The sequence below is a fragment of the Cutaneotrichosporon oleaginosum genome (assembly GCF_008065305.1).
Source record: "Cutaneotrichosporon oleaginosum strain ATCC 20508 chromosome Unknown ATCC20508_contig03, whole genome shotgun sequence".
NCBI classification, from domain to species: domain Eukaryota; kingdom Fungi; phylum Basidiomycota; class Tremellomycetes; order Trichosporonales; family Trichosporonaceae; genus Cutaneotrichosporon; species Cutaneotrichosporon oleaginosum.
Window position 1 is genome coordinate 1,982,727 of NW_027072172.1, and position 27,945 is coordinate 2,010,671.

The 27,945-nt window shown below is 63.7% G+C and overlaps 13 protein-coding genes across 13 annotated transcripts; 8 read left to right on the forward strand and 5 right to left on the reverse strand.

The window, feature by feature from the left end:
* Nucleotides 1-161: 161 nt before the first annotated feature.
* On the forward strand, nt 162-1,251 carry COLE_03990 (uncharacterized protein; the record flags this gene model as incomplete). The annotated part of the gene is made up of 5 exons (XM_018422904.2): nt 162-432; nt 557-708; nt 831-970; nt 1,041-1,112; nt 1,158-1,251. 5 exons carry the CDS (start codon nt 162-164, stop codon nt 1,249-1,251), a joined length of 729 nt encoding a protein of 242 aa, XP_018279620.1.
* A 932-nt stretch (nt 1,252-2,183) lies between these two features.
* On the forward strand, nt 2,184-3,431 carry COLE_03991 (uncharacterized protein; the record flags this gene model as incomplete). The annotated part of the gene is made up of 7 exons (XM_018427342.2): nt 2,184-2,238; nt 2,280-2,310; nt 2,384-2,512; nt 2,551-2,629; nt 2,668-2,776; nt 2,836-2,868; nt 2,905-3,431. 7 exons carry the CDS (start codon nt 2,184-2,186, stop codon nt 3,429-3,431), a joined length of 963 nt encoding a protein of 320 aa, XP_018279621.2.
* A 1,393-nt stretch (nt 3,432-4,824) lies between these two features.
* On the reverse strand, nt 4,825-7,599 carry COLE_03992 (uncharacterized protein; the record flags this gene model as incomplete). The annotated part of the gene is made up of 1 exon (XM_018427343.2): nt 4,825-7,599. One exon carries the CDS (start codon nt 7,597-7,599, stop codon nt 4,825-4,827), a length of 2,775 nt encoding a protein of 924 aa, XP_018279622.1.
* A 1,612-nt stretch (nt 7,600-9,211) lies between these two features.
* Nucleotides 9,212-9,820, forward strand: COLE_03993 (uncharacterized protein; the record flags this gene model as incomplete). Its single annotated transcript, XM_018427344.2, has 1 exon — nt 9,212-9,820. The coding sequence occupies one exon, from the start codon at nt 9,212-9,214 to the stop codon at nt 9,818-9,820; it is 609 nt and encodes a 202-aa protein (XP_018279623.1).
* A 1,639-nt stretch (nt 9,821-11,459) lies between these two features.
* Nucleotides 11,460-11,822, forward strand: COLE_03994 (uncharacterized protein; the record flags this gene model as incomplete). The annotated part of the gene is made up of 1 exon (XM_018422905.2): nt 11,460-11,822. One exon carries the CDS (start codon nt 11,460-11,462, stop codon nt 11,820-11,822), a length of 363 nt encoding a protein of 120 aa, XP_018279624.1.
* A 64-nt stretch (nt 11,823-11,886) lies between these two features.
* Nucleotides 11,887-13,905, reverse strand: COLE_03995 (uncharacterized protein; the record flags this gene model as incomplete). Its single annotated transcript, XM_018424791.1, has 1 exon — nt 11,887-13,905. One exon carries the CDS (start codon nt 13,903-13,905, stop codon nt 11,887-11,889), a length of 2,019 nt encoding a protein of 672 aa, XP_018279625.1.
* Nucleotides 13,906-14,177: 272 nt separating this feature from the next.
* Nucleotides 14,178-15,284, forward strand: COLE_03996 (uncharacterized protein; the record flags this gene model as incomplete). The annotated part of the gene is made up of 3 exons (XM_018422906.2): nt 14,178-14,504; nt 14,538-14,643; nt 14,680-15,284. 3 exons carry the CDS (start codon nt 14,178-14,180, stop codon nt 15,282-15,284), a joined length of 1,038 nt encoding a protein of 345 aa, XP_018279626.1.
* A 169-nt stretch (nt 15,285-15,453) lies between these two features.
* Nucleotides 15,454-16,127, reverse strand: COLE_03997 (uncharacterized protein; the record flags this gene model as incomplete). Its single annotated transcript, XM_018422907.2, has 2 exons — nt 15,454-15,626; nt 15,662-16,127. The coding sequence occupies 2 exons, from the start codon at nt 16,125-16,127 to the stop codon at nt 15,454-15,456; spliced, it is 639 nt and encodes a 212-aa protein (XP_018279627.1).
* Nucleotides 16,128-16,888: 761 nt separating this feature from the next.
* On the forward strand, nt 16,889-18,684 carry COLE_03998 (uncharacterized protein; the record flags this gene model as incomplete). Its single annotated transcript, XM_018425322.1, has 5 exons — nt 16,889-17,070; nt 17,126-17,200; nt 17,238-17,399; nt 17,515-18,021; nt 18,054-18,684. 5 exons carry the CDS (start codon nt 16,889-16,891, stop codon nt 18,682-18,684), a joined length of 1,557 nt encoding a protein of 518 aa, XP_018279628.1.
* A 152-nt stretch (nt 18,685-18,836) lies between these two features.
* COLE_03999 (uncharacterized protein) lies at nt 18,837-19,081 on the forward strand (the record flags this gene model as incomplete). The annotated part of the gene is made up of 2 exons (XM_018425323.1): nt 18,837-18,858; nt 18,891-19,081. The coding sequence occupies 2 exons, from the start codon at nt 18,837-18,839 to the stop codon at nt 19,079-19,081; spliced, it is 213 nt and encodes a 70-aa protein (XP_018279629.1).
* A 245-nt stretch (nt 19,082-19,326) lies between these two features.
* Nucleotides 19,327-20,017, reverse strand: COLE_04000 (uncharacterized protein; the record flags this gene model as incomplete). The annotated part of the gene is made up of 3 exons (XM_018420333.1): nt 19,327-19,409; nt 19,527-19,784; nt 19,837-20,017. The coding sequence occupies 3 exons, from the start codon at nt 20,015-20,017 to the stop codon at nt 19,327-19,329; spliced, it is 522 nt and encodes a 173-aa protein (XP_018279630.1).
* Nucleotides 20,018-20,549: 532 nt separating this feature from the next.
* On the forward strand, nt 20,550-23,880 carry COLE_04001 (uncharacterized protein; the record flags this gene model as incomplete). Its single annotated transcript, XM_018420798.2, has 3 exons — nt 20,550-21,213; nt 21,247-23,405; nt 23,497-23,880. 3 exons carry the CDS (start codon nt 20,550-20,552, stop codon nt 23,878-23,880), a joined length of 3,207 nt encoding a protein of 1,068 aa, XP_018279631.1.
* A 274-nt stretch (nt 23,881-24,154) lies between these two features.
* On the reverse strand, nt 24,155-27,903 carry COLE_04002 (uncharacterized protein; the record flags this gene model as incomplete). The annotated part of the gene is made up of 8 exons (XM_018426605.2): nt 24,155-24,975; nt 25,025-25,153; nt 25,188-25,302; nt 25,337-25,413; nt 25,447-25,617; nt 25,663-27,164; nt 27,204-27,753; nt 27,819-27,903. 8 exons carry the CDS (start codon nt 27,901-27,903, stop codon nt 24,155-24,157), a joined length of 3,450 nt encoding a protein of 1,149 aa, XP_018279632.1.
* Between the last annotated feature and the right edge of the window lie 42 nt (nt 27,904-27,945).

The window sequence follows — 27,945 nt, forward strand, 5'->3', positions numbered from 1 at the left end:
TATATCAGTTCGGCGGGCATGAGCAGCATGATCGCGCAACACGCATGAACGAACCCACGGTTGGGGGCGGACATAACGGGGTACGCAAATACGTGCGCGCGCGATCGCCACCCAACATGTCCTGACGCGCGTCACACCACCCCTCCTCCTCCCACCACATCATGGGCCAGACTTCGAGCACAGCGACGCCGACGACGCTGCCCGAGTTTGCGCTGCACTGCCTGCGCGTGGCGGACGCGTCGCCGGCTGACGGCAAGCTCGAGCCGTTCTTCGACTACCTCATCGGGGTGGACGCGGCGTCGTCGGTACCGACGAACGCGCAGGCCGCCATGGCCGTCCCGACGCCCGTGGAGCTTGCGCGTGTCCTGGAAGCTAACGAGGGGATACCGATCCGGCTGACGGTATACAACGCCAAGACGCAGCGGGTGCGGGGTGAGTCCGCGCTTGGACGGTGGGGGGCCTCGACGCAGCCGCAGATCACAGCTGAACTGGCAACCACCTTGCGCCTGGCGAAGATTGCACCCAGGCATGATTCCGTGGATTCCGCTCATACCAGACGTCACACTTACACCGTTGCGCGACTGGCACGCCGGGAGCGGCAAGGCGCGCGCGTCCCTCCTCGGGCTGAGTGTCAGGGTGTGCAACCCCGCCGCGGCGCTCGAGAGTGTCTGGCACATTTTGGAGGTGCTCGAGGGGTCTCCGGCAGAGGTGAGTTGTCTGGCATTGAGTGGTTTGCAACCGCTGTTCTGCGATTGCTAGCTTGCAGCGAGTCAAAAGGCAGGCAAACACACCTGGAGACGCCGTCGATGTTGCACTGGTACTGACTCCAGATGGCCGGACTCGTGCCGTTCGGCGACTGGGTGTGCGGATGGGCCGGTGGGCCTCTGCATGGCGAAAGCGCGTTCCACGACCTCGTGGAGGCGCATATTGACAAGCCGTTGCGGCTGTATGTCTACTCGGCGGATTTGGAGTGAGTAGACGCGAGGCGGACGAGGGTCGACGAGACGACAAACCGGGCAACTAGGGCCCGCTAACAGCAGTAACCTCCGTGAAGTCGTCGTTATCCCGAACGAAAAGTGGGGCGGGTCGGGCTTGCTGGGCTGTGGTGTTGGGTGAGTTCTACACTGTCGTCACTACTATAGACAAGCTGACCCCAGCTACGGCATCCTGCACCGTATCCCGCGACCTGCGACGCCGCCGACGGAGTATTTCCCGCATACGACGGGGCATGTTGACGCGGCGCGGGCATAGAGGTACAGCGACGGAGCGAGGGAGCTAGATGTGTGTATGCATAGAGCTGAATGAATTGAGACATGCGAGCTCGGAGGCTACTGCCTCGTATATCTGGCAGCCGTGCCTGAGGTCTGAGGGCCACACGTGGCGCGTCGCGGGCGCCATGATCGCCTGCGATCGGCTGGACCTAGGACCTGGGGCAGCGTGCTGGTCTTGTGGCCACGTCGCGTGAGATTTGAGCGATGAATGCATGCATGGGGATGATGAAGAGTAGAGCGCAGTGGCAGTTGATCATCTGCATCGCTTACATGACCTGTGACGAACAAGTGGTAGCATGCAAACACATTGTGATGGTGGTCAAGTCGCGACTCCGCATGGATTTGATTCCAGTCGCGCCTCCCTGGGCGGCTTGGGGCGCCTGGGGGGGGCCAACCAAACATGCACACTCACCTCTCTCACCTTCCTCGGCCATCATCCACCTCGCCATCATCATCTTGCATCCTCCTCTTTTACTCAATCACTCTTCATCCCCCTCGCATCACTCCCCCTCCCCATCACTCCATCGCGATCCACCATCGCGACAAAGCTTGCAGGCAAGCACCCGCTCCCCTTTGCGCTCGACGCGCCACCGCCACCCCCTCCCTCCCTGTTCCGTCCGTTCATCACTCCGTCGCTAGTCGACGGGCCCGCAAGTCATGGTGCGTCCCTCCCCCTTGCCACTCCTCCTCTTCTCCGTCTCCCATATATCCTCTCCTCCCTCCCAGCACCCGCCCCCTCATCCTCTCCGCGCGCCCCCCATGCCCGCACTCCCCCTCACGGCGCACCTCCGCCCGTTCATCAACCTCTCCCCAGCGTTCTCCGTCCATCTCCCGCCTCCCGCCAATGCACGCCGCGGCCTCCCTCCTCTCCCGACCCACCCTCCGCTCCTCACTAACTCCAAGTCGTACAACATGGGCGGCCAGGGGCCCGACCCCGAGCTCTTCTATGTCAAGCAGAACCGGATCGGTACGTCATTGCCCCTCGCACCCGCAGCCTGCTAACAATAGGCAAGGGAAGCTTTGGAGAGGTGTACCGCGGGTGAGTCCGACGAGAGCCGCAAGCGCAGGACGCTTTGCAATATCCCCACGCTGCTTGGCTTCGCTGACTCCAGGTATGACCGCCGCACGACCCTGCCCATTGCGATCAAGATCATCGACCTCGAGAGCGCCGAGGACGAGATTGACGACATCCAGCAGGAGATCCAGATCCTCGGGCAGCTTGACTCGGACTATATTACTCGGTAGGCTGCACGCCGTCCGAGCCGCTACTAACGCGCAGCTACTTTGGCTCTTTTCTCAAAGGATCAAACCTCTGGATCATCATGGAGTACTGCGCCGGCGGGTCCTGCTCGGATCTTGTGGGTGTCCCCTCTCCCCCTGCAGTTCTAACATGCAGATGAAGGCCGGGGTCTTCAAGGAGGATTATATTGCGATCCTGCTGCGCGAGCTGCTCAAAGGTCTGGAATATCTCCACGGCGAGGGCAAGCTGCATCGTGACATCAAGGGTGCGTAGCGTCATCATTGAAACAGACAGCAACAGGGGCGGGTGTGCTAATTTCCGCAGCTGCAAACATCCTCCTAACGGCTGGTGGCGATGGTGAGCCAAAGAACGCCGAGCATCAGCTAATGTCAGTCAAGCTTGCAGACTTTGGTGTGTCTGGTCAACTCACAGCCACAATGACAAAGAAGAACACGTTCGTTGGAACGCCGTACTGGATGTCGCCCGAGGTCATCAAGCAGTCGGGGTATGACCACAAGGCGGACATCTGGAGTCTGGGCATTACGGCGATCGAGCTGGCAGAGGGCGAACCACCCTATGCGAGCCTGCACCCGATGAAGGTGCTCTTCCTTATCCCAAAGAACCCACCGCCAGAGCTCAGTGACCGGTTTTCCAAGCCGTTCCGCGACTTTGTCAGCCTGTGTTTGCAGCGCGATCCGCGAATGCGCCCATCGGCAAAGGAGCTACTGAAACACAAGTTTATCAGAATGGCTAAGAAGGCGGGGTATCTGACCGAACTTATCGAAAGACACGAGAAGTGGAAGGCCGAGGGGGGTGCTAAAGGTGACGATGCCGCACGCGACCCGGGGCCAGAAGAGCCAGGGTATGGGCCTGCTGAAGATGCAATGTGGGACTGTGAGTGCGCCGCCGGGCCACGCTGACAGCAGTTGGGACGGTGCGGAATACGCTCCCTGCTACTGTGTCGCGTGCGACGCGGCCCCTGCCTGAGCCAGGAGCGATGCCTGGGGCGCCGAGTCCTGTGCCCTCGGCGGCATCGTTGAGCTCGCAGCAGCAAATGCCGTACCAGCAACACGGCGTCGAATACTACTCGGACACAATGCAGCGCGCCGTGCCCCAACAGCGAGCGCCTCTGGCCGTGGACCCCATGGCCCAGATGGCGCCAGCCCCGGCACTTCCACCTCATCCCTCCCATTTAGCTCACCAACACCCTCACCATCCTCTGCAGCCGCCGGCCGGCTCTCTGCACTCCATGCCACCCGCGCACCTTGAGCACATGGACCACTTGCAGCAGGTCCAGCACATGCCGCCGCATCTCATGCCGGACCCATTAGATGACGACGAGGACAGTATGCTGGAAAACGTCATTGTGCCGGCCATTGGCAGTGTGAGTTGAAGCCCAGCAGGGCGGTGCCGCACTGATATGGCTGACCTCAGCTCGTGGCACGCATACCCAACGACGAAGCGGCGCGCGTCGTGCTTGAGCGCCTGCGCCAGGCCTTTGAAGCGGCCGAGCGACAGATTCCCGGCGTGACGTCGGCATTCGTGCTCGAGATCGTGGAGAATGTCGAGCAGGTCGATGAGGGCGGAGTATAATGAGGGCCGCGAACCGGGTCACGGACTGTCGGCGGGTTGTAGACGGATGCAGATGTGCGGTAGCGGCTGCAGGAGGGCGCGGCTTGTGCGGCATGACTCCAGGGTCGTGGCGGAATCCGTGGCGGTGGCGCCGGTGTTACCACCGACTCCGGTCCGCTAACCTCGCTATCCCACCCTGGCGGCATGAAGCTATGCACGAGGGTCGAGGGATTGCTGATGTTGCTGATTCCACAGATGCCTTGGCAGCAGCCCCCGGCGCCCGGCGACTTGGCAGCGAAGGAATTCGAAGGAATGTGCTTGGCGGCGGCGGCGGCGGCGCGGCATGCAGGCGGCGCGCAGCGGTGAATTCTGCGATATGACCCGCAGGCAACCCGCAGACCGCACGATATCCCGCTCGCGATCTCGAGCTGAGCTCGATCTCGCGAGTGCTATTTGCGAGCTACGAGTCCGAAGCTGCGGACCGAGAGCCGCGGCTGTCGCGTCTGACTATGACCGCGAGCGCGTCGTGTGGCCGCGACTGCGCCACCGCAAAGCAAGATCTGGATCTAGGGGAAGCTGTGCTGATCGGCCGGGGACGGAACGAGGACAGGAGCGGACACGGAGACGGAGGCGGAAAGTTGCTGACGCGCGGGATATCAGTCACGCTGACAGATGGTGGATAAGAAATCTAGCGGCAACAGCTCACACCATAATGATACATGCATGTTCATTGTCAGTGTCCTACTCGTCATACCGCGGCTGCGGCTGCATGAACGCGGCGCCGGGGCCATGGCCTGGTCCTGGTCCTGGTCCTGGTCCGGGGCCGGGGCCGGGGCCGACTGCAGGCGGCGTGCGTGCGAGAGGCAAGTGTCCGTGGAGCGCGATTTGGGCGCGCGGGTCGAACGCGCTCGGCGCGTGCGGCACGCCGGGGTACGTGAACCCGAAGAGGTCGAAAGCGGGGGAGTACTCGTGCGGGTCGGGTCCCGGCGGCGGTGGGCCGGAGCCGGGGCCGGGGACGCCCGCGCCCGCGCCCGCGCCCATCACCATGTGCGTGTACTCTGGCGCGGAGAGGACGGGGGTGCTGAGCGACGACTGCGGGGGCAGGGACATGGAGCGCTCGTCGGCCATCCACCTGTCTGAGGGCATGTAGAAGCCGGCGGCGTCGAGTGCGCCCGTCGAGGCGCTGCGCATGGGCGTGTCGGCGAGGTCGCCGATCGCCGTCGGGCTCTGCGTTTCGGGGAGGCCGAAGCGCGGCGGCGCTTGGGGGCCGAGCGTCGCGAGCGACGCCAGCACAGGGATGCCCATGCCCCCGTCGCGCTCGACCATCGCCGACCATTCTTGGAGGATGCGCACCATCGAGCCGAGGAGATTGCTGCACCCGTTCGCGACGCTCTCCCCGCTGCCCGGGTTGTCGTCGTGCTCGACGCGCAGGTCGCTGAGGCCGCGCAGGATTTGGGAGATCTGCGACAGCGAGCCCGCCCAGCTCGGCAGCGGGATTGTCGGGGGCAGCGTGCGCACCGACCGGTGGTATGTCAGGCTCGAGGCGCGTTGTTCCATCAACCCCTTGGCGCACTCGACGACCATGGCCATGACGTCGTGCAGGGGCACGAGGGCGGCGCCGCCCATGCTCGGCACGAGGGCGGGCGCGAGCTCGATGAACGCGTTGAGCAGCCGCTCGGCTTGGACGCCCCGGAACTTGGAGAGGTTGCGCATGTCGTCGGCGGCGCGCGTGGTCGATGCGAACGCGAGGAGGATGTCGTGCGGGTTGTTGGCGCGCGAGAACGCATAGTGGATCGCCTGCGCCGGCGCAAAGTGCGTCGGGAGGCCGCTGGTCGCGTGCATCGATCCGGGGAGGTAGTGGAGCGCCACGAGCGCTTGGAACGCGACGAGGTAGACCTTCATCATCTCCCACATGCGCCGGATGGCGCGGTACGCCTTCCAGCCGGCCGCGAGCGATGCCGGCGCCAGCACGCCTTTCGCGTCCGCCGCGCGCGCCCACGCGCCGGCCAACATGCCCAGGATGTTGTCGTGGCGGCGGTCAATCTCCCCCAGGCGCGCGGTGTACCCCTCTATCTCGTCTTGGATGACGTGCTGCCCGTCGCAGTCCGCCGCGCCCGCCACCGTGTCCAAGATGCCGCGCAGGCGGCCGTACGTGTCGTGCAGCTCCTCCAACCGGGCCAGCCGGTCCGCGACCGCGAGCTTGCCCAACAGCTCGGCCGGGTCGTCCATCGACGCCGCCGACACCCACTGCTGGTCGTTTTCGGGCGACGTCAGTGCCCACGTGAGCGCGCGCGCTTCGCCGAGCAGCGCGGGTTTTCTGGGCCGCTCGTCTTCGAACGCCATTTGGGCTTCGCCCGCCCGTAGCCCAAGCCACAGCCAGAAGTCGGGGTTGGGCCAGCGCTCGAGCGGCCCGTTGACCATGGCGTTGAAGTTGAGGCTGTTGGCGATGTTGAGCGCCACACCGATCACACCGCGCGCCGCGCCCAGCGACGACGGGTCCATGAGCTGCAGCGGAAGCGCGGGGGAGAGTGGCGCGTGCAGCGTCAGCACCTCGAGCGCTTGGATCGCATGGAACGACCCCGGCTGGTGCGCGAGGACGTTGTACTGCAGGTTCTGGATCGTCGGCGCCAGCTGGTCGCGGAGCACCTGCGCCTCGGGGTCAGGCCCCAGAGACAGCGACGCCACATACACCGCAGTAGCGAGGAGCAGCTGCACGCAGAGATCGCCGGGCGTCTCGCGCAAGATGCTGAACAGATCTGCGAGGGGCTGCAGGTGCGGGTGGAATGTCCGGAGCTGGGCGTACCCGGGCCCGAGGCGGACGCGCAAGCGCGCATCTATGAGCTGATCGAGGTCGACGTCGTCCACGATGACCACGCGCCGCTTGACGTTTCCGTAGGTATTGCCGGAAGCGACGCTGAGTAAGGCGCCCATGAGGGAGAGGGGGCGGCCGTGGAGGCGGACATTTCTCGGCGGGGCAGGGAGAGGGGCCGATTGTCGGCCCGATGTGGTGCTTCCCTGCGGCGACCCCCATTGCGGCTGGGGCTGGACGAACGTCGGCGTGATCGTGATCTGGAAGGCGGCGGACACGTCCACATCGTAGTTGACGACGTTGACCGGTCCCCAGTCGTCTGCGCTGCGTCCCCCCGAGCTCGGGCGGCTAAGAGAGGAGCGGGAGCGCTTTTGGAACCCCTCGCTTGGAGTCCGGCCGGACGACGCCGATGCGCGTTTTGATGCCGCCGAGGCTGACGAGGACGGCCCCGGCCCCACAGCGCCGATCGGGAGCGAGTCCTTCTTGCGCCGCTTCTTCATGCGGCTGTCGTCGACGACGCAGGGCAGAGCCAGCACCTTGCATCGGTGGCACGACTTGTCGACGGGCAGAGGGTCGGACGAGGACGGCACGTCGAGGTCGGGCAGCTCGCAGCGCGTTTTGCGAATCTTGCACAGGTCGCATGATCGCCGCGCGTGAGTGCGCTTGGCTTTGGGCTCAGCGGGTATCGCTGCCGAGGACGAGGCCATGGGCAGCACGGTCGCAAAGTCGTATGTAATGGTGGCGAGGAGGGAGGGAGGGAGATGGGCGGGACAAGGGGTGAGCGCTAGTCCGGGGTGGTGGAAGCGCTGGTAGATGCCGTTGCCGCTGGCTAGAGGCTGAGGGGTGCGGATTTGCGGAATTGTGTTTGTTATTGTTATTGTTGTTGTTGCTGTTATTGTTGCTTGGTCAGCTCGGCGGCGTAGGAGGCGGCCGAGATGGTGCTCGTGGTGGTGGTGGTGGTGGTGGTGGTGGTGGTGGTGGTGATAGAGGCACGACGAGAGGTCGTATGTCTCGATTGATGAATCAAGCTAATGAACGTTGCGACCGCCCAAGAGCATGTCACTCCGTTCCCGCGGAAGAGGCCGTAGGGGGGAGAGTACAGTAAAGTCGAGTCAAAGTATGTATGCGTGTCGACAGATGGACAGGACTTGCCCAGACCTTGATGCCAACTTGATGTGATTGTGAATGAACGCGAACGAGGGTTGGTTAGGAGCAGTGGTCGAGAGAGGTCGAGAGAGACAGTGTAGTAGGTTCTACAAGTGGGGGGTAACAGAGGGGCCACAGAGAGCAACGGGGGCCGAAGGTGGAATGGAATAGAAGAGAGAAAGAGGTGAGGTCAGCCGTGACTGGCGCGAGAGAGTAATACTGTAGATCAGGCTGGGTACGGATCCGAGGGGAAGCGAGAGATTGGGATCGAGAACAACGAGGACAACAAGTCGCGCGCGCGGGGTTCATGTACAAAGATGGCTTAGCCGGAGATAGCCATGTAGCCAACCAGCTCCACGGTCTTGAGAGATCTTTGTGGGCGGCCCCTTTAGTCGGCGGTCGGAGACGGAGCCTCGCTAGGTTCGGAGGGGGAGAGGGGGAGGGGCTGTGACCTCGGGGGTCTCGGGCATGGGGCTGAGCTTTGACAAATGCTTTGCTCGAGCGGCTGAGCGGCTGAGCGGTTCAGCGGCGCGAGCGGTTAGAAAAAGAAAGGGGAGGATGCGGGCGGCGAGTTGAGGCGGATCTGCGGATGAGATTAGAGAACGACTGAATGGCTGCGCGATTGACCGGTGTTGGGCTGATCTGCTTTGATGGTGTATGGTTTGTCCGACCCTGTTGCTGATATTGTTTGCTTGACAAAGTCGACGGCGGCGGGTGAGCGCGTGCCGCGTGCCGCTGGGTGCCGGGGTGCCGGGGTGCCGGGCTAGAGCAGCAAGGTGATGGCGGCGTGGTGGCGCAAGGCGCGCGAGGGTTGAGAGACGGCGAGTATGCCAGGGCTGAGGCTTGAAGGCGTTTGAGGAAAGGAGAGCTAGCTAACACCGGTGATAACCAGAGAGGATAGGAGAGAGCACGAGCAGCACGAGCAGCACGAGCAGCACGGGCAGCACGGGCACGAGCAGCACCACATGAGCCGAGTCGCTGCCAGATCTACACGACGACCCAAGTCCGAGCTTCGGTGACGCCCTTTGCTTGGCTCTCCTCATCTCCCTCTCCGCCCTCTCATGCATTCCGCTGGAAACGCCCGCATTCATCTTTCGGCCAGACAAGCGGACAAGTGACAGTCATCGCTGATCGCGTATAGCTCCGGACCTGTCTCCGCTCATTAGCACAGGAATGAACTGTCAAGCAGGCGCAGGCCACAGGCTGGAAGCTGGTGGAAGAAGAAGAGAGCGCGCGAAGAGGCGTCGGCCATCAGCGACGCCTCCTCCGCCCCACCCCCCTGAGGCCACAAAAAATAGAGTACATGTTACGACATGTCCGTTCCAAAAATCATCCATAACCCACACAGGGTTTGGCTTGGCTCATGGCCCGTCGTCGTTTAGCTGCTCGCTGCTAGCTTGCCTGGATGCCAGCAGCGTCTTGAGCAGACGCGATCGCCGTCACGGTCACGGGACGCGACGCTGCGATGGTTTCGGAGGCAGAACGTCCCTTTGCGACGACTGGCGATTGCGACTCGGCACCGCCTCCAGGCTCGAGGCAATTAACACTTGTCCCACAGACGCGGCCAGACGGCAACACCTGTATGCGATGCACTTGAGCACGCTCCCCTTGGCTGCCGGCATGCCATATGCATCAGCTGACGGCCCGTGCCGCTGTGCGCCGTTCCGCGTACGCCGTCACGAGAGATTACGCCAGGGAGCACCTAGCGAGCACAGCATTCCAGCAGGCACGGAACGTTGCTTATCCGCGGTGCGGGGTGATTCTAGCAGCAAGAAATCATAACGAATGGCTGTACGGCCGACAGCCGCCCCATGCAATTCTGCAAGAGGCGCTTGAGCACGCTCTCGTCGCTCTTGCGCGCACCGCCTGCTGTCGCTGGCGTTGCTGGCGTTGCTGGCGTTGCTGGCGTTGCTGGCGTCGCTGGCGCCTCTGGCCTCTGGCCCGCCCGTAAAGCCGCGCGATGCCGCTAACGCGAGGCGGTGTAAGGTTGAGGTTGTGGAGTAAGCATGCTTTGTTCCTGGGCCTTGCGTGCTGGGCGACGGCAGCCCGGTATCTGCCGGCAGAAGAGTACGTGGCGTCCACGACGTGTATGAACGTCAATGTGCGTGGATGTACGTGTCTCACGGCGTCGAATGCAGTCGAATGCGAGCTGGTCGTTGCGAGGCGACACACCTCCGACTCCTTGGTGGATGGAGTGAGGTAGGACGGAGATCGAGCATCTCCGTCGCGGGACCAGATTCTCCATTTGCCACCCTCCACTCACAACACTCACGTACTCCTCCACTCAACCACTCAACCACCATGGCCTTCGTACATCCCTCCCGCGCCGCGGTTGTTCCAGGGGAGCGCCGCAGCCCGGAAGGCCGAGGCGCAGACGCGCCGCTGCGTATTCGCGGGCGCGCGGCCGAGTCGCGCGGGGATCGAGCTGGGCATGACGGAAACGGGCGGGAAGTAAACGGACGCGACGGTGACGGGCGGAGAGAAGGCGACGGACGGCGAGACTACGACGGACGGCGAGACAGGCAAGAACTTCACGGGCGCGAGCACCGGCGCGAGCGGGACAGGCGAGACGGTGACGACGGCCGCCGCCCGCGGGAGCGGTGGGATCGGCGCTCGCCCGCCTCGCGCGCGTCGCCGTCATACACTCCCCCCCCGCCTGCGCCTGTACCAGCCGGCCCGCCCATCCGCCTCGGGTTCGACGGCCCGCCGCCGCTCGGCCTGCCGCCCTTTCAACGAGGGCCTGGAAGGACGGCGGGGTCCGGGGCGCGCAACCCCAAAACCGACCTAGAAGAGTGAGTCTCGTTCGCGCGACGCTAACCCAGGCGGCGGAGGCTGCGGGACGCGGCCGAAGTAGATATCTGGCCGCCGTCGCCTGAGCGCCCGGCCGGGAGTCCGGAGCCTGTGCCCGCGCGTCAGAAGCGGCGGTCGCGGCGATATGCGAGCGAGACGGACGATAGCGAGGACGAGTATGAGCGGCGGCGGCGGCGGCGGCGGCGCGAGCGCGAGAGGGAGGGGAGAGAGAAGCGGCGCGCGCGTGAACGGAGTGCACGGAGCGAACGCAGCGGACGGAGCGAGCGGAGCGAGAGCCGCGCGCCCATGGACGACGAGCCCGAGGTCGGCCCGGTCGCGCCGGCCGAATACGAGGTGCAGCTCGATCGTGATGCGTGAGTACTTATATGTTTACGGGGTGGCGCCATCCTGTGCAGGGCGGTGCGACCGTTCTCGACTTTTCGACACTCCATTATTCATCCTCCTCTCCCTCTCCTCCCTCTCTTCCCTCCCCCTCCCTCTCCTCCCTCTCTCCCCATCTACCCCTCCCCCCACCGTCCTTTACCCTCTCCTTGACCTCCTTCTCCTCTCCCCCCCCTGTTCGACCACTGACACCAGCTACGCCCGCCTCCTGCCCGGCGAAGGCGCCGCCATGGCGGCCTACCTCCAGAAGGGCGAGCGCATCCCGCGCCGCGGCGAAATCGGGATCGACCCCGCCAAGATCGCGTCGTACGAAGCCGCGGGCTTCGTCATGTCCGGCTCGCGGCATGTGCGGATGAACGCGGTGCGGCAGCGCAAGGAGGCGCAAGTCGTGAGCGCGGAAGAGAAGCGCGCGGCGCTCCTCGCGCAACGCGAGAGCGCGCAGGCGCGCGAGGGCGCGATTATTAGTCAGTTCCGCGAGATGGTCGACGAGCGGTTGGCCGTCGAGGAGCGGCGTGCGCGCGAGCGCGGACGCGAGCAGCGCGGACGCGAGCAGCGCGACAAGGAGCGCGAGGAGCGCGGGCGCAGGGCGTGAGGCATGCTCGCATAATACAATAGATACAAACATGTACAATGGCGAGCGATGTCGGGATAGGCTGCTACAGGTCCAGGAGGGAGACGTAGGGCCGGGGGCGCGCGCGGTTCGGCGCCTCAGGCCACGTGTCGGCGCTCAGCGCCCCGCTCTCCTTCTCCTCGTCGTCGACGCTCCCGCTCGTCGCCCCCGTCGAGCTGGCGGGCGCCGCGCCCGCCACTCTCGCGCTCGCCGCCTCAATCGTCTCAGTTTCCGTTGTCTCAGTCTCCGCCGCCGACTCGCGCGGCCAGTCGCCCGGCACGACGGTCGCGTCGCTTCCGCGTCGCATGCCGGCGCGCAGCGCCTCGAGGTCGCGCTGGATACGCGAGAGCTCGGCGACGCGCTCGCGCGCCCGTTCCACGCGCTCGAGCACATCCTCCTCGGCGTCCGGGAGGCGGCGGCGCGCAGTGGCATTCAGTCGCGCGACGGTCCAGTTGAGGCGGTCGAGCAGGGCGCGGCGCCCCGCGTCCCCGTCGTCGCCGAGAATGCGCTCGGCGTCCGTGTCCTCGGCGTCGGCGGCACCCGCGGGCGCGAGAGGGCGCAGGGCTTCGTGCCGGCCACGCAGGCGGGGTGGGGGCGGCAGCGGCGCATTGAGGGACACGCGGTCGACGTCGTCTGCGCGCGCCTGTCTGTCCGCGCGAGAGGGGCCCTCACCGACGAGTCGTGCGCGCCGGATCTCAAGCAGGTCATCGTGTATCGTCTCGGCGCGGCTGAAGAGGTCATTGAGCGATTCCCTGGCGCTCTCCGCCGCACGCTCCCGTTCCGCCACACGCTCCCGTTCCACCGCACTCTCCAGATGCGCCGCGCGCTCGGCCGCACGCTGGGCCGCACGCTCGGCCGCACGCTCCCGCTCCTGCCGACGTGTGGGAGTGTCGCGCAGCTCGTCGCTAAGCGTGACGACCCGGACGAGCCGCTGCGCAATCGGGTGCCGTCGCGGCCAGTCCTCGTCGTCACTCTCCTCGAACGCATTGTCCATGTAGTACCGAGTCAAGTCATCCATCGGGTCGCTGCGATCAAGCCCAAGTGCGCCGATCCCACTGAGGGGGCTGCTGCGGCGCGGGCGCAGCGGGCCGCGGCGGAAGGTAGGCGTGCCGAGCAGATGGCGCATCTCCAGCGGAGCATCGGCCTCGGCAGGAGGCACAGACAGACGCGAGCGCTGGTGCATCAGGTTCCAGAGGCGATGGGCATTGTCCACGTGGCGCCGAAGAGCGTCGGCCCGGATGACGCTATGTTCGTTGGGCACACGGCCAACACTTATGGCCCGTGTGCGCTCGTATTCCCAGGCGCTATGGAACTCGCGCTGCGACTCGTCGTGTCGCCGCTGATAGCGGGCGATGGCGCGATCAAGGCGCTCCGCCTCTCGAAACTCACGCTCGCGGTCCCGTTCCCGCACCGATTCGCGCGCGGCCTCCACGTCGACCCGGGAGGATGCACCACCATCAACCTCGGCGTTGCCCTCACGGTTGCGCACAAGGATGCCGCGGGAAGTAAGGTCGGTCGGGCGCGGCGTGGATGGATGCATCAGCGCTCTTCTCTGGCGGTCTGGCTCGACGGCTGGAGGAGCGGGGGGAGAGGGTGTGCGAGTGGAGGCGGGGCTGGGAAGAGGAGGGCGGACGCTGTGCGTGTGTGTATCCAGTGCTTCTTGGCCCGACTCGGCTTCCTCTTTGTCATTGTGACCGGGTCCTCGAACAATAACGGGCTTTGGCGCGGCAGCCACGCGCGCGCAATTGGTAGGCTGCAGGCCGCGGTGATCGGCGCGTAAGATGCGCGTTTCGACGCCGAGGCCATCCATGGAGCGCGTCATCTCGACGACTGGGCCGTGACTGGGCATGGAGGGGAGGGCGAGGCCGAGTATCTCGGAGGTTGGGGGATGGATGGTGGGGATGGGTGAGCCGGTTGCGACGGCTTGTTCTAGCTCTGTGGCTTGGGAGCGGAGGCGGGCGACGGCGGTGCTGAGGCGGTCTACGCGGTCGGTGAGCGAGTCTCGGAGCTCTGCGAGGTGGGAGAGGATGGCGTGTGTGTTTGCTAGCGCCTCCTGGGGGGGCATCGTATGATGCGAGGGGGAGACAAAGCAGAGGAGAAGAGAGGATGGGAAGAAGAAGAAGAAGAGGAGGGATGTGAATGGATCTGTTTATGTACACTCGATCTGGGTGGCCACGAGCCACGCGACATCCGCACCAGCCGCGTTTGATCCCGCTCGACCCAACATGAATGCGGGCGATGACGACATGGTCACTTGCATCCACTCCCAAAATGACATGTTTAGTTAGAATTGGGCTCCATCTCTCTCACTTTCTCACTCTAACGCCCGCCGCTAACATGGACTTCTCCTACCTCGGCCACAAAGGCGCGCCCGACGACGGCATCGGCTCCGGCTCGGTGCTGACCTGGCGCAATGTCGGCCTCGGCTTCCTCTTTATCGTGTTCGACGCGGTCCTCTCCACCATCATGGGCCTCAAGATCGGACGCAACCTCATCGTCGCCGCGTGCCGCTGCATTCTCCAGCTTATGGTGATGAGTATGGTGCTTGGAAAGGTGTTTGCAAGCAACAACCCCTTCGCTGTCGCGGGAATCGCCTTCGTCCTCAACGTCCTCGGCGCGATCGAGGCCACGTTTAACAAAGCCAAGCGGAGGTTCAGCAACATGGCGAGTTGCGCTTTCTGACACGACTAATCCCAGTTCCCCTGCATCCTTCTGTCCTTGCTGTGCGGTTCCATCCCCATCGGCATCCTCGGACAGCAGTTTGCGATGGAGCAGCGTCCCTTCTGGAAGCCCGAGCAGTACAGTGGGTTTCGTATTCGTAGCGAGTAAGCTCACGCAGTCCCCATCCTGGGCATGCTCCTCGGGAACGGGATCAGCGCGATCGGGATTGCGATGAACTCTGTCTCGACCGAGTTCGCGAACAACCGCGACCGGATCGAGACGTATCTCGCCTTTGGCGCGGGGCGGTTCGAAGCCGTGCGGCCGCTCGCGATCGATGCGCTCGCCGCCGCCCTCCTTCCGACCATCAACCAGATGAGCGTCATAGGCCTCATCTCGATCCCGGGGATGATGACGGGTGCAATCGTCGGCGGCAAGTCGGTCGAGCAGGCCGCCAAGCTCCAGATGATCGTCATGTTCATGATTAGTGCGAGCTCGGCGCTCGCAACTATTGTCGCGCTGTGGTTTGCACTCACGACGCTTATCGACGACCGCGACCGCGTGCGCCCCGACCGCTTGGACTCGCGCAAGCCCGCGTTTTACCGCTGGCGCGACAGGACCGTTGACCGTGTGTGGCACTGGTTCACGAGTTTCCGGTGCTGCGGCGGCCGCGAGCGGGGTACGGAGGAGGAGCGCCGCGGGCTGCTCAGTGGGAACGGCGAGGGCGGGAGCAACGGTCCTAATGGTGCCAACGGCGCCAATGGCAGCAATGGCAACCGCCATTGAGAGGGCGGACAGCCCTGCCCAGAGCGGAGCCGCCGAGCACTTCTTGATATACAAATGCATTGTGTACAGGAGGTATGAGTGTGCGGGGTGTGCGGGCTATTCTCTACAGCGGTGTGACTGGTGGCGGGGGGACTGCAATGACTGTATGGTGAAGACTGCGGGCAGTGCGTCACGCCGGCACACGAAACATCTCCTCGTCATTCTGCACGATCCTCCGCCCGGCCCAGGACGCACCCAGCACGGGAATGGGATGCACCTTCTCCACCATCTCATACCGCCACTCCGTCGCCGCAAGGTGATGGTGCAGCACCTCGCGGAACTCGTCGATGCTCAAGGGGACATCTATCGTCAGCACATGCGCAGCTCCGCGGACGCACCCTCTCCGCTCAAGTCCGGACCCCAGCGCACCGCGCGCGCCTCCTCCTCCCCGACCTCTAGGATGCCTGCCAGCTCGTCGAGGCGCTCCGCAAAGCCCGCGGGGTTCATGTCCGGGCTGTATTCGCGGCTGCTGTCCTGCGGCGAGCTGTCCATGTCCTGCTCGTACGCCTCGTCCTCGTATTGTTCGTACTGCGACTCGTGTGTCTCGTACTGTGCTTCATATGTCTCGTACTGCACGTCATGTTCGTGCTCGTGCGCCTCGTGCTCGTGCTCGTGCTCGTGCTCGCGCGCGTCGTGCCGCGCCGTCGCGCGCACTTGTTGCCTGTAGGCTTCCACGGCACGCGCGCCGTCGCCGAAGAGGGTCATGTCGGCGGACATGTCCGAGTCGTCGTCGGGCGTGGGAAGGTAGAGGGTGGCGGGGGGCGCGGGGGCGCGAGGGTTGAAGAATGAGTCGTCGCTGTCCATGGGGAGTAAGTGGAAAGAAACGAAATGTAATTGTTGACAGCTCGAGAGAAGTGGAGGTGGAGAGTGGAGGGCATTGGAAATTGCCCGATTGGGAGCATGGTGACGCATTCTCGGTGGCGCAAGGAGGACCAGGCTTCCCCTTGCGCCCCTTGCGCCCTTTGCGCCCTGCGCCCCGTCTCGCAGCAGGTACGGCGGAGGCACCAGAGCAGAGGCGCCGGAGGAAGGCTCGGATCCCCTCGCTGTCGCTCTCTCCGCCTCTCTCTCCTCCATCTACTCCGTCACTCCGTCTCCGTCGCACCGACGACCATGATCACTCGGATAGCCCTCTAATGGGTATTCGTTAGTTATCCCAAGTACTCTATCTCGTCGCCGTCACACTCTAGCTATCATCATCTCACACCCATCTTCAAGGCCCCTCCGCGCGCACGTTCCTCGAGCTACTACTGCCTCCATCACCTCGTGCGCTATCATCTCCTCACTGCTGCCTGCTGCCTGCTGCCTGCTGCCTGCTGCCTCTGCCTCGCCGCCGCATCCTCTTATCTCCTCGTCTTGCTTGCTCCCATCAACTCTGCCAGACTCGGCCTCAACACCTCGCCTGCTCCTCCCGCGTTACCTGTCTACCCGCGCCATCGCGCCCGCCCACGCCCACGCGCGTCACTCCCGCTCCTCACTCCTCCTCACGCGTCTCCTCGCGCTGCCCTCCGTCACCACGCCCAACGCCCGACGCCCAACGCCCACCGCCCACCGCCCACTCCATCACAATGAAGTACCTCGACTACCCCGTCCTCACCCAACTCAGCCATGTGCTGTCCTCCAACCCCACCCCAGAAGCCCGCACAAACGCTCGCGTCGAGGCCTACTCGATCAAGCCCATCAAGGGCGACCGCAAGATGTTCCGCGAGATGGAGGAACAATATGTCAGCGGACAGGAGGACATGGACGAGTGAGGACGCCCTGCCGAGGTGCGCACCGCCGTACAGCCCACTGACGCGTTCAAGAATGAGCTTCTCGCCAGAGATGAAGGAGGCAGGTCTGTCGTCGTGCTTTGGCCGTCTCGACGTCAAGGAGTCTCGGTGCGTGCTTGTTCCGCCACCGCGTCCTCACACCTAGCAAGGTCCACTTCCTCCTTGTTAACACGCTCAACTCGGCCTTTTCTGGCTACGACTTCTCGGCGCTCCGCCCAGACCACTTCACGCGCGAGATAAGCGCTGCACAAGTCCTGTCCCACTTGAGCTCCAACCTGCTCGCTATCGACGGCCTCGACCTCTCTCCGTGAGTCCATTGCTATCCCGCACGCGGAGCCCCCTCGTCCGGCTAGCCCTGACGTCTATCTCGCACCGCGCTCGCACCGCTTCAACCGTCTTAATCCCTGCATTCCATCTCTCAGGCTCGCTATCGCATCGCCGCACCCGTCAGGATCGTCCCCCAGTTTCTCCCCCTCCCTGGGTTCGTCACCCAAAGCTGCCGAGGTCGGCAACCCCAGCCTCTTCCGCATCCTCAATGAAGTCGTGCCCCTCCACGAATGCGAGGTCTACTCGTGGTACCCCGAGCCCGAGTACGACCCGCATGTCGAGCCGGAGGAGAACGAAGAGGCGAGCGAGTATGACGAGGAGGACAGCGAAGACTTTATGGCTCTGGACGACGATCCAATGGACATCGACGACGGCCCGATCAGCTGGGGCCAGGCCGGCATGGAGCTCGAGCTCGACGATGTGCCCGAGACGTCTGTGCTGCCGAACCCCACGCGCTCGGTCCGCTCCATGTCGCTGAGCTCGGCAATCGACTACGCCGACCTGGCCATGTTCAGCCCGACGCTCGGCGCCATCTCCGACAGCGGCCGCGCACGCAAAGTCGGCGGGCTGTTATGGAGCGCCAACTACTTCTTCTACAGCAAGTGGGTGCACCTCGCATGCAGCGCTGACGCAGGCGCCAAAAACGCGTGCTCTTAATCACGGCATGGTGCCGCAAACGCCCGTCGCACGACGACGTGCCCCCCACCGACCACTTCGAGTCTGGGAGCATGCCCCTCCCCCTCTCGGCGTCGTTCACGCCCTCGACGGCGTACCAGCTTGCGCAGAAGACGAGCGCGCGCACCCGCGTCAGCCACCACAACTTGAGCAACGCGCGCCCCAACCAACGCCGCAAGCTCGCCAAGCTCGCGACGGGCCGCACCCTCGCCACGCAGACGATACCTATACGCACGGCGCCGGCGCCGGCGGTGCGCGTGGCGAGCTCGGCGCCCGCCGCGCCACTCCCGATTGCGCAGCCGAATTTCCGCGCACACGCACACCCCATCAAGCCGCGGCAGACGAGCGCGCGGCTCATGGTCAACGCGGGGGCGGGTGGGAGCGGGAGCGGGGGTGGAAGCGGGAGCGGGGTGGCCGGACCGGGGAGTGCGCGCGCTGGCGCAAGCGTGAGCAAAGCCGCGCCGACGACTGCGCACGTCGCAGACAGCGCGGAAGGCGAGAGCTCGCGCGTGCGCAAAGAGCGCAGCGGGAGCCTCACCCCCGGCCCGCTGCTAGTAGTAGGCGACGCGAGCAAGCGCGTCAAGGTGTGATGTATATAGTTGGTATTCCGACGTCATTGAGCCTGATGTGGGAGGGTGGGCTGATTTCGGCCTCCACTTGTTGCGTCTCCATCTCCATCTCTCCCCATCTCCCTCTTCTCCTCTTCTCTCCATCTCTCTCCACCACACTACTCCACTCCAAGATGGGCACATGCCAGGCGGAAGGTACGCCCCCACCCCGCACACCACTCACACAGCGTGCGCGATCCAGGACTGTCTCGACCGCAACGGGTACAACGAGGCCAAGTGCCAGGCGGCGGTGCGGCGGCTGTACGAGTGCTGCGCGGAGATGTATGCGCGCGAGGGAGAGGCCAAGAGCCCGTCGTGTCCGACGCCGCAGGTCGTGCAGCGCAAGCTCAAGCAGCTTGAGCGGGAGGCGGCGGGGTGAGCGCAAAACAGGGGGAGGGGATGGAGGCGAGGGGAGTGAGAGGTGGTGCAGAGGGAGTGGGGGGGACGCAGGAGACAAGTGCGCGTTCTGCAAGCAACCGACGAACGCACCACGATCGATCCAGGCGCGGCCTCGGGGCGTGGCACAACGCTCCGAAGACGACAGCCGACAGCCGACAGCTGACTGCTCGACAACGACTGCACCCCGCCCACCCAGACAAGAGAAGAGTGCATGCAATACAATGTCTAGACAAACGTCTTGAACGCCTCCCACGCGCCCATCGCGCCCGTGCCAATCGCCGCGCCAACCATCATAGGGCGGAAGCCGGCTGCTGTCAGCACATGTTCGAAGCGATTCTCCGTCGTTCCTTTCCACTCATCGTTCCTCCTCCACTCCGCCACCCGCTCCCACCGCCGTCTCCAACCACCTCAATCACCCCACTCACAAGTGCACTTGTACACGGCGCCAGTAAATGCACCCGCAGCCATCGAGTTGAACGGGTCGTGCTTCTCGCGCACAGCATCCAGAGCCGAGTTGGTCAGGTTGTAGTAGATGGCCAGCACACCGAGCGAGTTGCCCGTGAACGAGCCTCGCCGCGTGCATGCGTTGAGGATCGAGTTGAGGCGCAGGCGCATAGATGGGTTGGGGCCGAGTGGCCGGGACATGCCCTCCTTGAGGCCCCAGGCGCCGCCGATCGCGAGGCCTGCCGTCAGCAACAGCCCTCAAAAAAGTGCTCCGCATCACTGAGGGCTCACCAGAAAGATACGTCGTGCCCGTCCCGACACACAGGTCGTCGGTCCATCCGCGCGAGGGAAGGACCGACCCAGCGCCCTCCATCTCGGTAAGCTTGTCCTCGTCGAGGGCGAGGAAGTCGAGGTTGTCGTTCAGCTCGGCCATGGGGTGGAGCTTGGCAACGTCGAACTGGCTCCCGAGCATGTCGGCGGCACTGGGTGCTGCGACTGCGGGGGCGGGCGGGGCGGCGAGGTCGGCATCAGAAGGGGCGGAGGGGGGAGGGACGGCGGAACGGAACTCGGTCGAGTTGAGGATGTTGGCGGCGGCGGAGAAGTCGCCGTTCTGCTGCTGCTGCTGCTGCTGCTGCTGCTGCACAGGAGGGGGGGAGATGCCGAAGAGGTTTCCGAGGAACGACATGGTGATGGGGACGGGAGAGGAGTGGTTGAAGATGGAGTGATGGCGACGACGTCGAGAGAGGTCTTTCCAACTTTACAGAGAAGGAAGGCTTCGGCTGCTGACTTTGCTCCTTCCGCCACCCACCCAGTGCCTTCCGATCCACCCTACGCCCGCTCAGGCACACTCTATTTCCCCCGCCCCCCTTGCCCTCCCACGTGCGTTTGATCCCGCGGCATCTCCTCCCTCCACCGCCCATGTTTTGAGAATGTTCAGTTTTGGATCTCTGGCGCGCCTCCACTGCGCCTGCACAACTCTCCATCCTCCATCTCACTCTATCATCATGGGCGCCTCTCCCGGCCCAAGCAAAAAGCAGCGCAAGCGCGGCGCCGAGGCGTCCTCCTCCAAAAAGCCTGCCAAGCAGCCGCGCATCGACGCCGACGACGACGCCAGCGATGTCGACATGCCGACCGGCCCGCCCAGCCGCGACCCGATGAAGGCGCTCGAAGAGGCCGAGAGCGCAGGGCAAGGCGTGCACGACGGGCCGGTGGCTGAGGCCGACGGCATGGTCCCCGGCGTCGCCCCCGTCCGCGCAGACGAGTTCAGCACACAGGCCGAGCGCGAGGTTGCCGGCGGCTCAGGCCTCGCCGGAGAGGAGGCGGGCATGAAGCTCGTCCACTCGGTGCGCCACCAGGTCGCCCTCCCGCCCAACTACCCCTACGTCCCCATCGCGGAGCACAAGCCCCTCGACCCCCCCGCGCGCACATATCCTTTCGAGCTGGACCCGTTCCAGCGCGTGGCGACGAGCTGCATCGAGCGCAGCGAGAGCGTCTTGGTGTCGGCGCACACGTCGGCCGGTAAGACGGTCGTCGCCGAGTTTGCCATCGCCACATGCTTGAGAGAAGGGAAACGTACCGTGTATACGTCGCCAATCAAGGCGCTGTCGAACCAGAAGTTCCGAGAGTTCCAGGAGGAGTTCGGCGAGGAGAATATTGGGTTGATGACCGGTGCGTTGCTTGCGTGAGCTCAGCTGATAGCAGGTGACGTGACGATCAACCCGTCCGCATCGTGTCTCGTGATGACGACTGAGATTCTGCGTTCCATGCTCTACCGTGGCTCTGAGGTCGTCCGCGAGCTCGCGTGGGTCGTGTTCGACGAGGTGCACTACATGCGCGACAAGGACCGTGGTGTCGTGTGGGAGGAGACACTAATTCTCCTGTCACATGCCGTCCGCTGCGTCTTTCTGTCCGCTACCATTCCCAACTCGATGGAGTTCGCCGAGTGGTGGTGCCAGACACACGAGCAGCCGTGCCACATCGTCTACACCGACTTCCGGCCCACGCCGCTCCAGCACTACCTCTTCCCCACAGGCAGCGAGGGCATCTATCTCGTCGTCGACGAGAAGTCCAATTTCCGCGAGGACAATTTCCAAAAGGCAATGGCGGCGCTCGCGGCCAACAAGGGCGAGGACAGCGCCGACCCGAGCGCCGGCGCCGGGCGGAAAGGAAACAAGACGCGCAAGGGCGCGATGAAGGGCGGGCCGAGCGACATCTACAAGATCGTCAAGCTCATCATGAGCAAAAACCTCAACCCCGTCATCGTATTCGCTTTCAGTAAGCGTGAATGCGAAGCGCACGCCATGCAGATGAGCAAGATCGACATGAACACCGAGGACGAGGCCAAGACCGTCGAGCAGGTGTTCGAAAACGCCATCGCCGTGCTGTCGGACGACGACCGCAAGCTGCCCCAGATCGAGCACCTCCTCCCCCTGCTCAAGCGCGGTATCGGGATCCACCACGGCGGCCTGCTGCCCATCATGAAGGAGGTCATCGAAATTCTTTTCCAGGAGGGACTGCTCAAGTGTCTGTTTGCGACCGAGACCTTCTCCATCGGCCTCAACATGCCCGCCAAGACCGTCGTCTTTACCGACGTGCAGAAGTTCGACGGCAAGAACTTCCGCAACCTCTCGGGCGGCGAGTACATCCAGATGTCGGGGCGTGCGGGCCGTCGTGGTCTCGACTCGCGCGGTATCGTCATCATGATGGTCAACGAGAAGCTCGAGCCCGAGGCCGCCAAGGGCATGGTCAAGGGCCAGGCGGACCGGCTCGACTCGGCCTTCTCGCTCGGCTACAACATGGTGCTCAACCTGATGCGCGTGGAAGGCATCAGCCCCGAGTACATGCTGGAGCGGTCGTTCCACCAGTTCCAGAACTCGCTGAGCATCCCGGCGCTCGAGGCGCAGCTCAAGGCGGCGGAGAAGGAGCGCGACGCCATCGCCGTCGAGCGCGAAGACGAGGTGGAGGAGTACTACGAGCTGCGGGAGAGCTTGAAGACGCTCGAGGGCGACTTCCGGGCGGTCATCAACCACCCCGACTACGCGCTGCCGTTCATGCAGCCGGGGCGGATGGTGGAGATCAAAGACGGCGACCGGGACTTTGGGTGGTGCGTCGTCGTGGCGTACCACAAGCTCGAGAACAGCAAGCGGGGGCGGCAAGTCGTCGACCCCAACGCGCCCCCGCAAAAGCACTACGTGCTCGACGTGTTGTGTCGCGTCGCGCCCGGCACGGACGTCGGCAAGCCGCAGTCGGACGCCGCGAAGGCGGCGCGGCCCGACGCGCGCGGCGACGTCGCAATCATCGCAGTCACGCTCGACACGGTGCAGAGCATCGCGCACATCCGGCTCAAGATGCCGACCGACCTGCGGCAGCGGCAGCAGAAGGAGCAGGCGTTCAAGCTCGTCGACGAGGTGCAGCGGCGCTTCAAGGGCGCCATCACGCTGCTGGACCCGATCGCGAACCAGGGCATCAAAGACGACGCGTTCCGCAAGCTCGTGCGCAAAATCAAGGTGCTCGAGGACCGCGTGGAGACGCTCCCGATTGCCGCGGACCCCGCGCTCCCCCGCCTCTTCGACACGTACGACCGCAAAGCGACGCTCGCGGCAAAGGTCCGCGAGCTCAAGAAGCGCATCGGGAGCGTGCAGGACGTGCTGCAGCTCGAGGAGCTCAAGGCGCGCAAGCGTGTGCTCCGCCGCCTCGGCTTCGTCGAGGGCGAGGTCGCGACGGTCAAGGGCCGTGTCGCGTGCGAGCTCAGTACGGGTGATGAGCTGCTGCTCACCGAACTCATGTTCGGGGGCACGTTCAACGACCTCGCGCCGGAGGCGCTTACGGCGTTGCTGAGTTGCTTCGTGTTTGACGAGAAGGTGAGTGCGGGAGGTGGGGGAGGGCAGGCGGAGGGTCGGGCGGGGGCGCGTGGAGTGTGGAGAGTGGTATCATGTGCAAGGCTAACGCCAGTCCGAGGCGAGGACACAGCTCAACGCCGAGATCGCCGCGCCTCTGCGCGTACTGCAGGAGACGGCGCGGCGGATCGCGCAGGTGAGCATCGAGAGCAAGCTCCCGCTCGTGGAGGACGAGTACGTGCAGTCGTTCAAGGTCGAGATGGCGCCGCTGGTGTACGCGTGGTGCCGCGGGTCGCCGTTTTCCGACATTGTCAAGATGACGGACATTTTCGAGGGGTCCATCATCCGCTCGTTGCGCCGTCTGCTCGAGCTGCTGCGCCAGCTCGTCAGTGCCGCCAACGTCATTGGGAATGCGGACCTCGAGGCCAAGTTTACAAAGTGCATCGAGATCACGGAGCGCACCAACTCGGTCGTCTTCAACCCCTCGCTTTATCTGTAGGCTTAGATTGTATGCATCGTGGACGCGGGAGAGGATGGACGGGAGACACCGAGACATTGAAATGGAGAAGCTGTGACGGATCCTGGATAGTAGTCGTACCCAGCATGCAGAAGCGTCATTAATAGTGTGAGCACAAACTCTGTCTGATTTACTCCACTGGACCATGCCCACAACCCAACGCCCTAAAACATACACATCGTTGGCAGAATTCTTGTCGTGAGACTATAAGAACCGATTTAAGCATTACAGACTATTATATGCCTCCTTTCTAAGACTAGCGTTGCGCACCCCGCGCCTGGTCCACCACAGCCGTGAGACCTTCCATCGCGAGCGCGTCGACCTCCTGCTCTGCCACAGTCGACTGGCCTCGGGGAAGCCACACCGTTGGCGCTGGTTGCAGCAACTCGGGTGGGTAGATCAGCCCGCGCGCCGAGTCAGCTGGTGGCGTGACAACCACGCTTGTCTGGCTGGCCCCAAAGGCGTCTGTTGTGGCGTTTGGCGCTGCTTGCATCGCCCGCTCAGTCGACAAGTAGTCGTCAATGGCGTCTGTCGAGAACGGCAGCGGGTTGTCCGCCGCCAGCCGGCCTAGACCAGGAAGCAGAATGTGGAAGCGCGCCAGTGCGGAATGGTCAGATTCTACTCTTTTGTGGAAGGCTGCCTGGGTCCGCTCAAACGAATCAGAGTCATCTGTCAACGAGAGGCCCGAGAAGCACACAGTTGGGCGACGCCGGTGTAGTGAGACGGTTAAGAGCTCGGACATGGCAACGGCAGCCGCGGTGATACCTAGTCCCGCGCCGCCCAGCGCCCACTCTCGCCGGGAGAGAAGCACGAGGCCGAAAACAAAGGGCTGCAGGCCCGCTGCCCATCCCAGTCGCCTGAGAGCCCACAGCCCAGCCCTTGCATCGGCCATGCCCCCGCGTGTGACGCAGAAAACTCTTGTCGTGAGCCATTGGTGGGCAACCAGAGAAAGATAGGCGAGGAGCAAAACAGGAACTGAAATTAGCGGAAATACTCCGCAAAGCGCGAAGAGATAGAACATCCCAGCGAGGAGTGGTGCCAGAGCAGTTGCTGGATTGTAATTGGGAGGCAGGTTGTCTAGGTGTAAGCTGGTTACCCGTCTTCTGTCACCCTCCGCTTGACTCACGCTGAAACCTTTGTCGCGGAGTGACGGCGCGGCGTCGCTGTACGACCCATCTTAGCAGCCGTTGAGGCTGTAGTGCCGCAGCGCCAGGAAGAATGCAGAGGTTGATGACAAGGACTAGAGACAGCCAAGCTAAGATCAGCGGGGGTCTTCCGGTGCAACTCACTGATAAACATCACTCCGTCCGCAACCGCCGCGGCCTTGCCGACGTTTTCCGTATACGCATCGATGCCATACAGGATGGCACCCAGAGTGATAACCCAAATGGTTCCAATAATTAGCTGCCGTTAGCCGACAAGAGATTGCGGAGCTCACCAAAAGGTAGGTGACACCTTTGAGCGCGCGGAAGCGTAGCTCAGAGTTCGAAGCGGGCCTAGTCTGCCGCACAAAATCTGTTGTCAGCCCCATCCACGAGTTTCACGTACACTGCACCAACTCGATTCCAGTACAGACAAGGACAATAATGGCGATGGCGGGCACCAGGCTCTCCGCCACGCCGGAGTCAAAGCCATCGCTCCGTGCCAGCGGTTTGAGTGGTTGGACGTGGTGGGCGAAACCAGGAGCCGAGGACACGGCAAGCACCAGGAACGGAACGACTGATGTCAGCAGAGGCAGCGTTCTGCCGGGTATAGTTAACTCACAGATAAGGCCAAGAACTCCCGCAAGGCTCGCAGCTTTCGGCCAAAAGATGCGGCAATGCACAGGCTCCTCAAGGTTGTCCCATAAAATGTCCTCCTTTGTGCGACCGGGAAGTTCGACGGCACACGGAAGCGAGGTGACGCCGCGACCGACGATAATCCACCCAACTGTGGCGCCGGTGCCTGTTGCCACCTCCTTCATCGCCTCCTGCTGCGCCTTGTCGATACTCATGTTCAACTTCTGCAGGCGCGCGCGTGACCATGTGATTTTAGCTCTGAGGTCGGCTAAAATTGCAGGGGCTAAGATCGACTGGGGGCGCACTGAGAGCGGCGGGTCACCCCTAGTCGTAGGAGGCGGAGTCAGGTCAGACGAGAGCGTCATATACGACTCGCGGTTGCGGCTATCGTCGAGGACCGCTACGAGATCCTGGGCAGAAGAGCGTGTCGCGCGGACGAAGTCTTGGGCTGAGAGACTGGGTGGAGATGGGACGTCTGTTGCAGGGGCGAGGTCCTTGGGGGGCTCAGGCTCTTTCGCCGGAAGGAATGTGCCATCCTCGTCGCGAATCACTGAGTCGCCGACGTTAAACTTGCCCGAGCGTCGCATGACAGATTGGCGTTGCTCGACCTCCAAAAACACTGATCCACCCTCTCCGGGAGGGTCAAAGTCAGCGAGCTGGCCAGACAAAGAGGCAGAAGAGGAGGAGCTATCCAGCGGGAAGGAGAGTCGAGAGGAGACGCGGCGGCTGTTGCATGGAGGACTGCGGTTCACGTTCCCGGGCATGGAGGGGAACGCGGGGAATGACTTGATGTATAATGCCTCCGCCTCCTCGAGTACATTGAGGACGTGAGCGCGCTCGCGCGTCATCTCCTTGATACTATCAAATCCGCCGATGGCGAACACGCCAGCGACACTCCCGCTGTCTTTCGCTTCCTTTGTCAGTTGGCGATGAATGCCGGTTTCCGTGAGACCCTTCCATGCCGGTGCTTCGGACGCTGGGATAAACACCATGCTTTGACCTTCGCTGGCCTCGTCAAAGCGAATCGAGTAGGCAAAGAGCTTGGCGTACGTGCGCCACACGATGAATAATGTGCCGCCCACCGACAGGACCGCAATGAGGACGAGAATGACAATGAGGCGTATCCGCGAGCCTTCCATTGGGGTGGTGGAGCTTAGGACGCCCCGGGAGGCAAATTGTGTGCCGGCTGCTGGAGTCAAGAGTGGTGGACTGTGGGCATTGAGGAGCCGAAGTAGAGATAGGTCGGTGAGACTGCCGAGCTTCCCTCCCCGCGCATTTTGGGGCGTCGTCACTGACAGGTGGGGAACGTTGGCGATCGACAGCGGGAGAAGAATGCCGACCCCAACAACCGCCGAAACAACTGCGATGCCAAGAGCTGATGCGCCAACGTGGGACATCACCTGCGCATCAGACGCGGGCGCATTGAGCGGAGGAAGATGGAGAAAAGGCAGGAGCATGGCGGCGATAGTAGATGCAGGTGGGCGGGAACTGGTATCAGACGCGGCTTCACCACAGCTCTGAACATACCCGGGCGGAAGAAACCACGAACGAGGCGCATACAACTGCTTGAGACGGATGAGGAGCGCCCACAGCCCCCAGAGGAGGGCGCCGACGCCGATCGCGGCTGCTGCAGCCACAACTGTGCCCTTGGCCTGATAATCCCATGGCGTAAACCCCAGATTCGCAGGGGACGGTGTCGGGGGTGACGCAATAGAGGAGCCGGTTGTTGATGTGGTCGAGGAGACCGTCGAAAAGGCAGCGAGGCTAGGAGAGCGGGTGGGACTCGGTGTCGGTGTTGGGGTTGACGGGATGGATACCGCCACGGTGCCTGACGTAGAGGTCGACGCTAATGACGAGGCCCCCTGGGCTGCAGTGGGAACCACAACGCTAGACACTGCGGTGCTGCGGGTGCTCAAGGACGTTGTGTTTGGGACAACAGAGATGGTGCTTGTCGGGAAGGTGGGCGAGGGGCAGAGCGAGCCCCACACCGACCATGGAGGGTAAACTATGCCCTGGTTAGCGATCTCGTCGTAGAGGCTCTTGTTGTCGAGGTACCAGTCCTGCGTGAACCACTCGGCTGGAGTCAGTAAAAGGAGAGCGTGAGTGATGAGAAGAGGTGATGGTGGCAAGAGCCCAACGCACCGGGCCAGTCGCGGATGTCGCCGTTGCACTGCCACGCATGGCCGCCCTGCCGGCGTGCCGGGGCCAGGCGTGGGGGTGGGGACATGTGCTGTGCAGTACGTAGCTTGTGGATGTTGCTGGGCGTAGT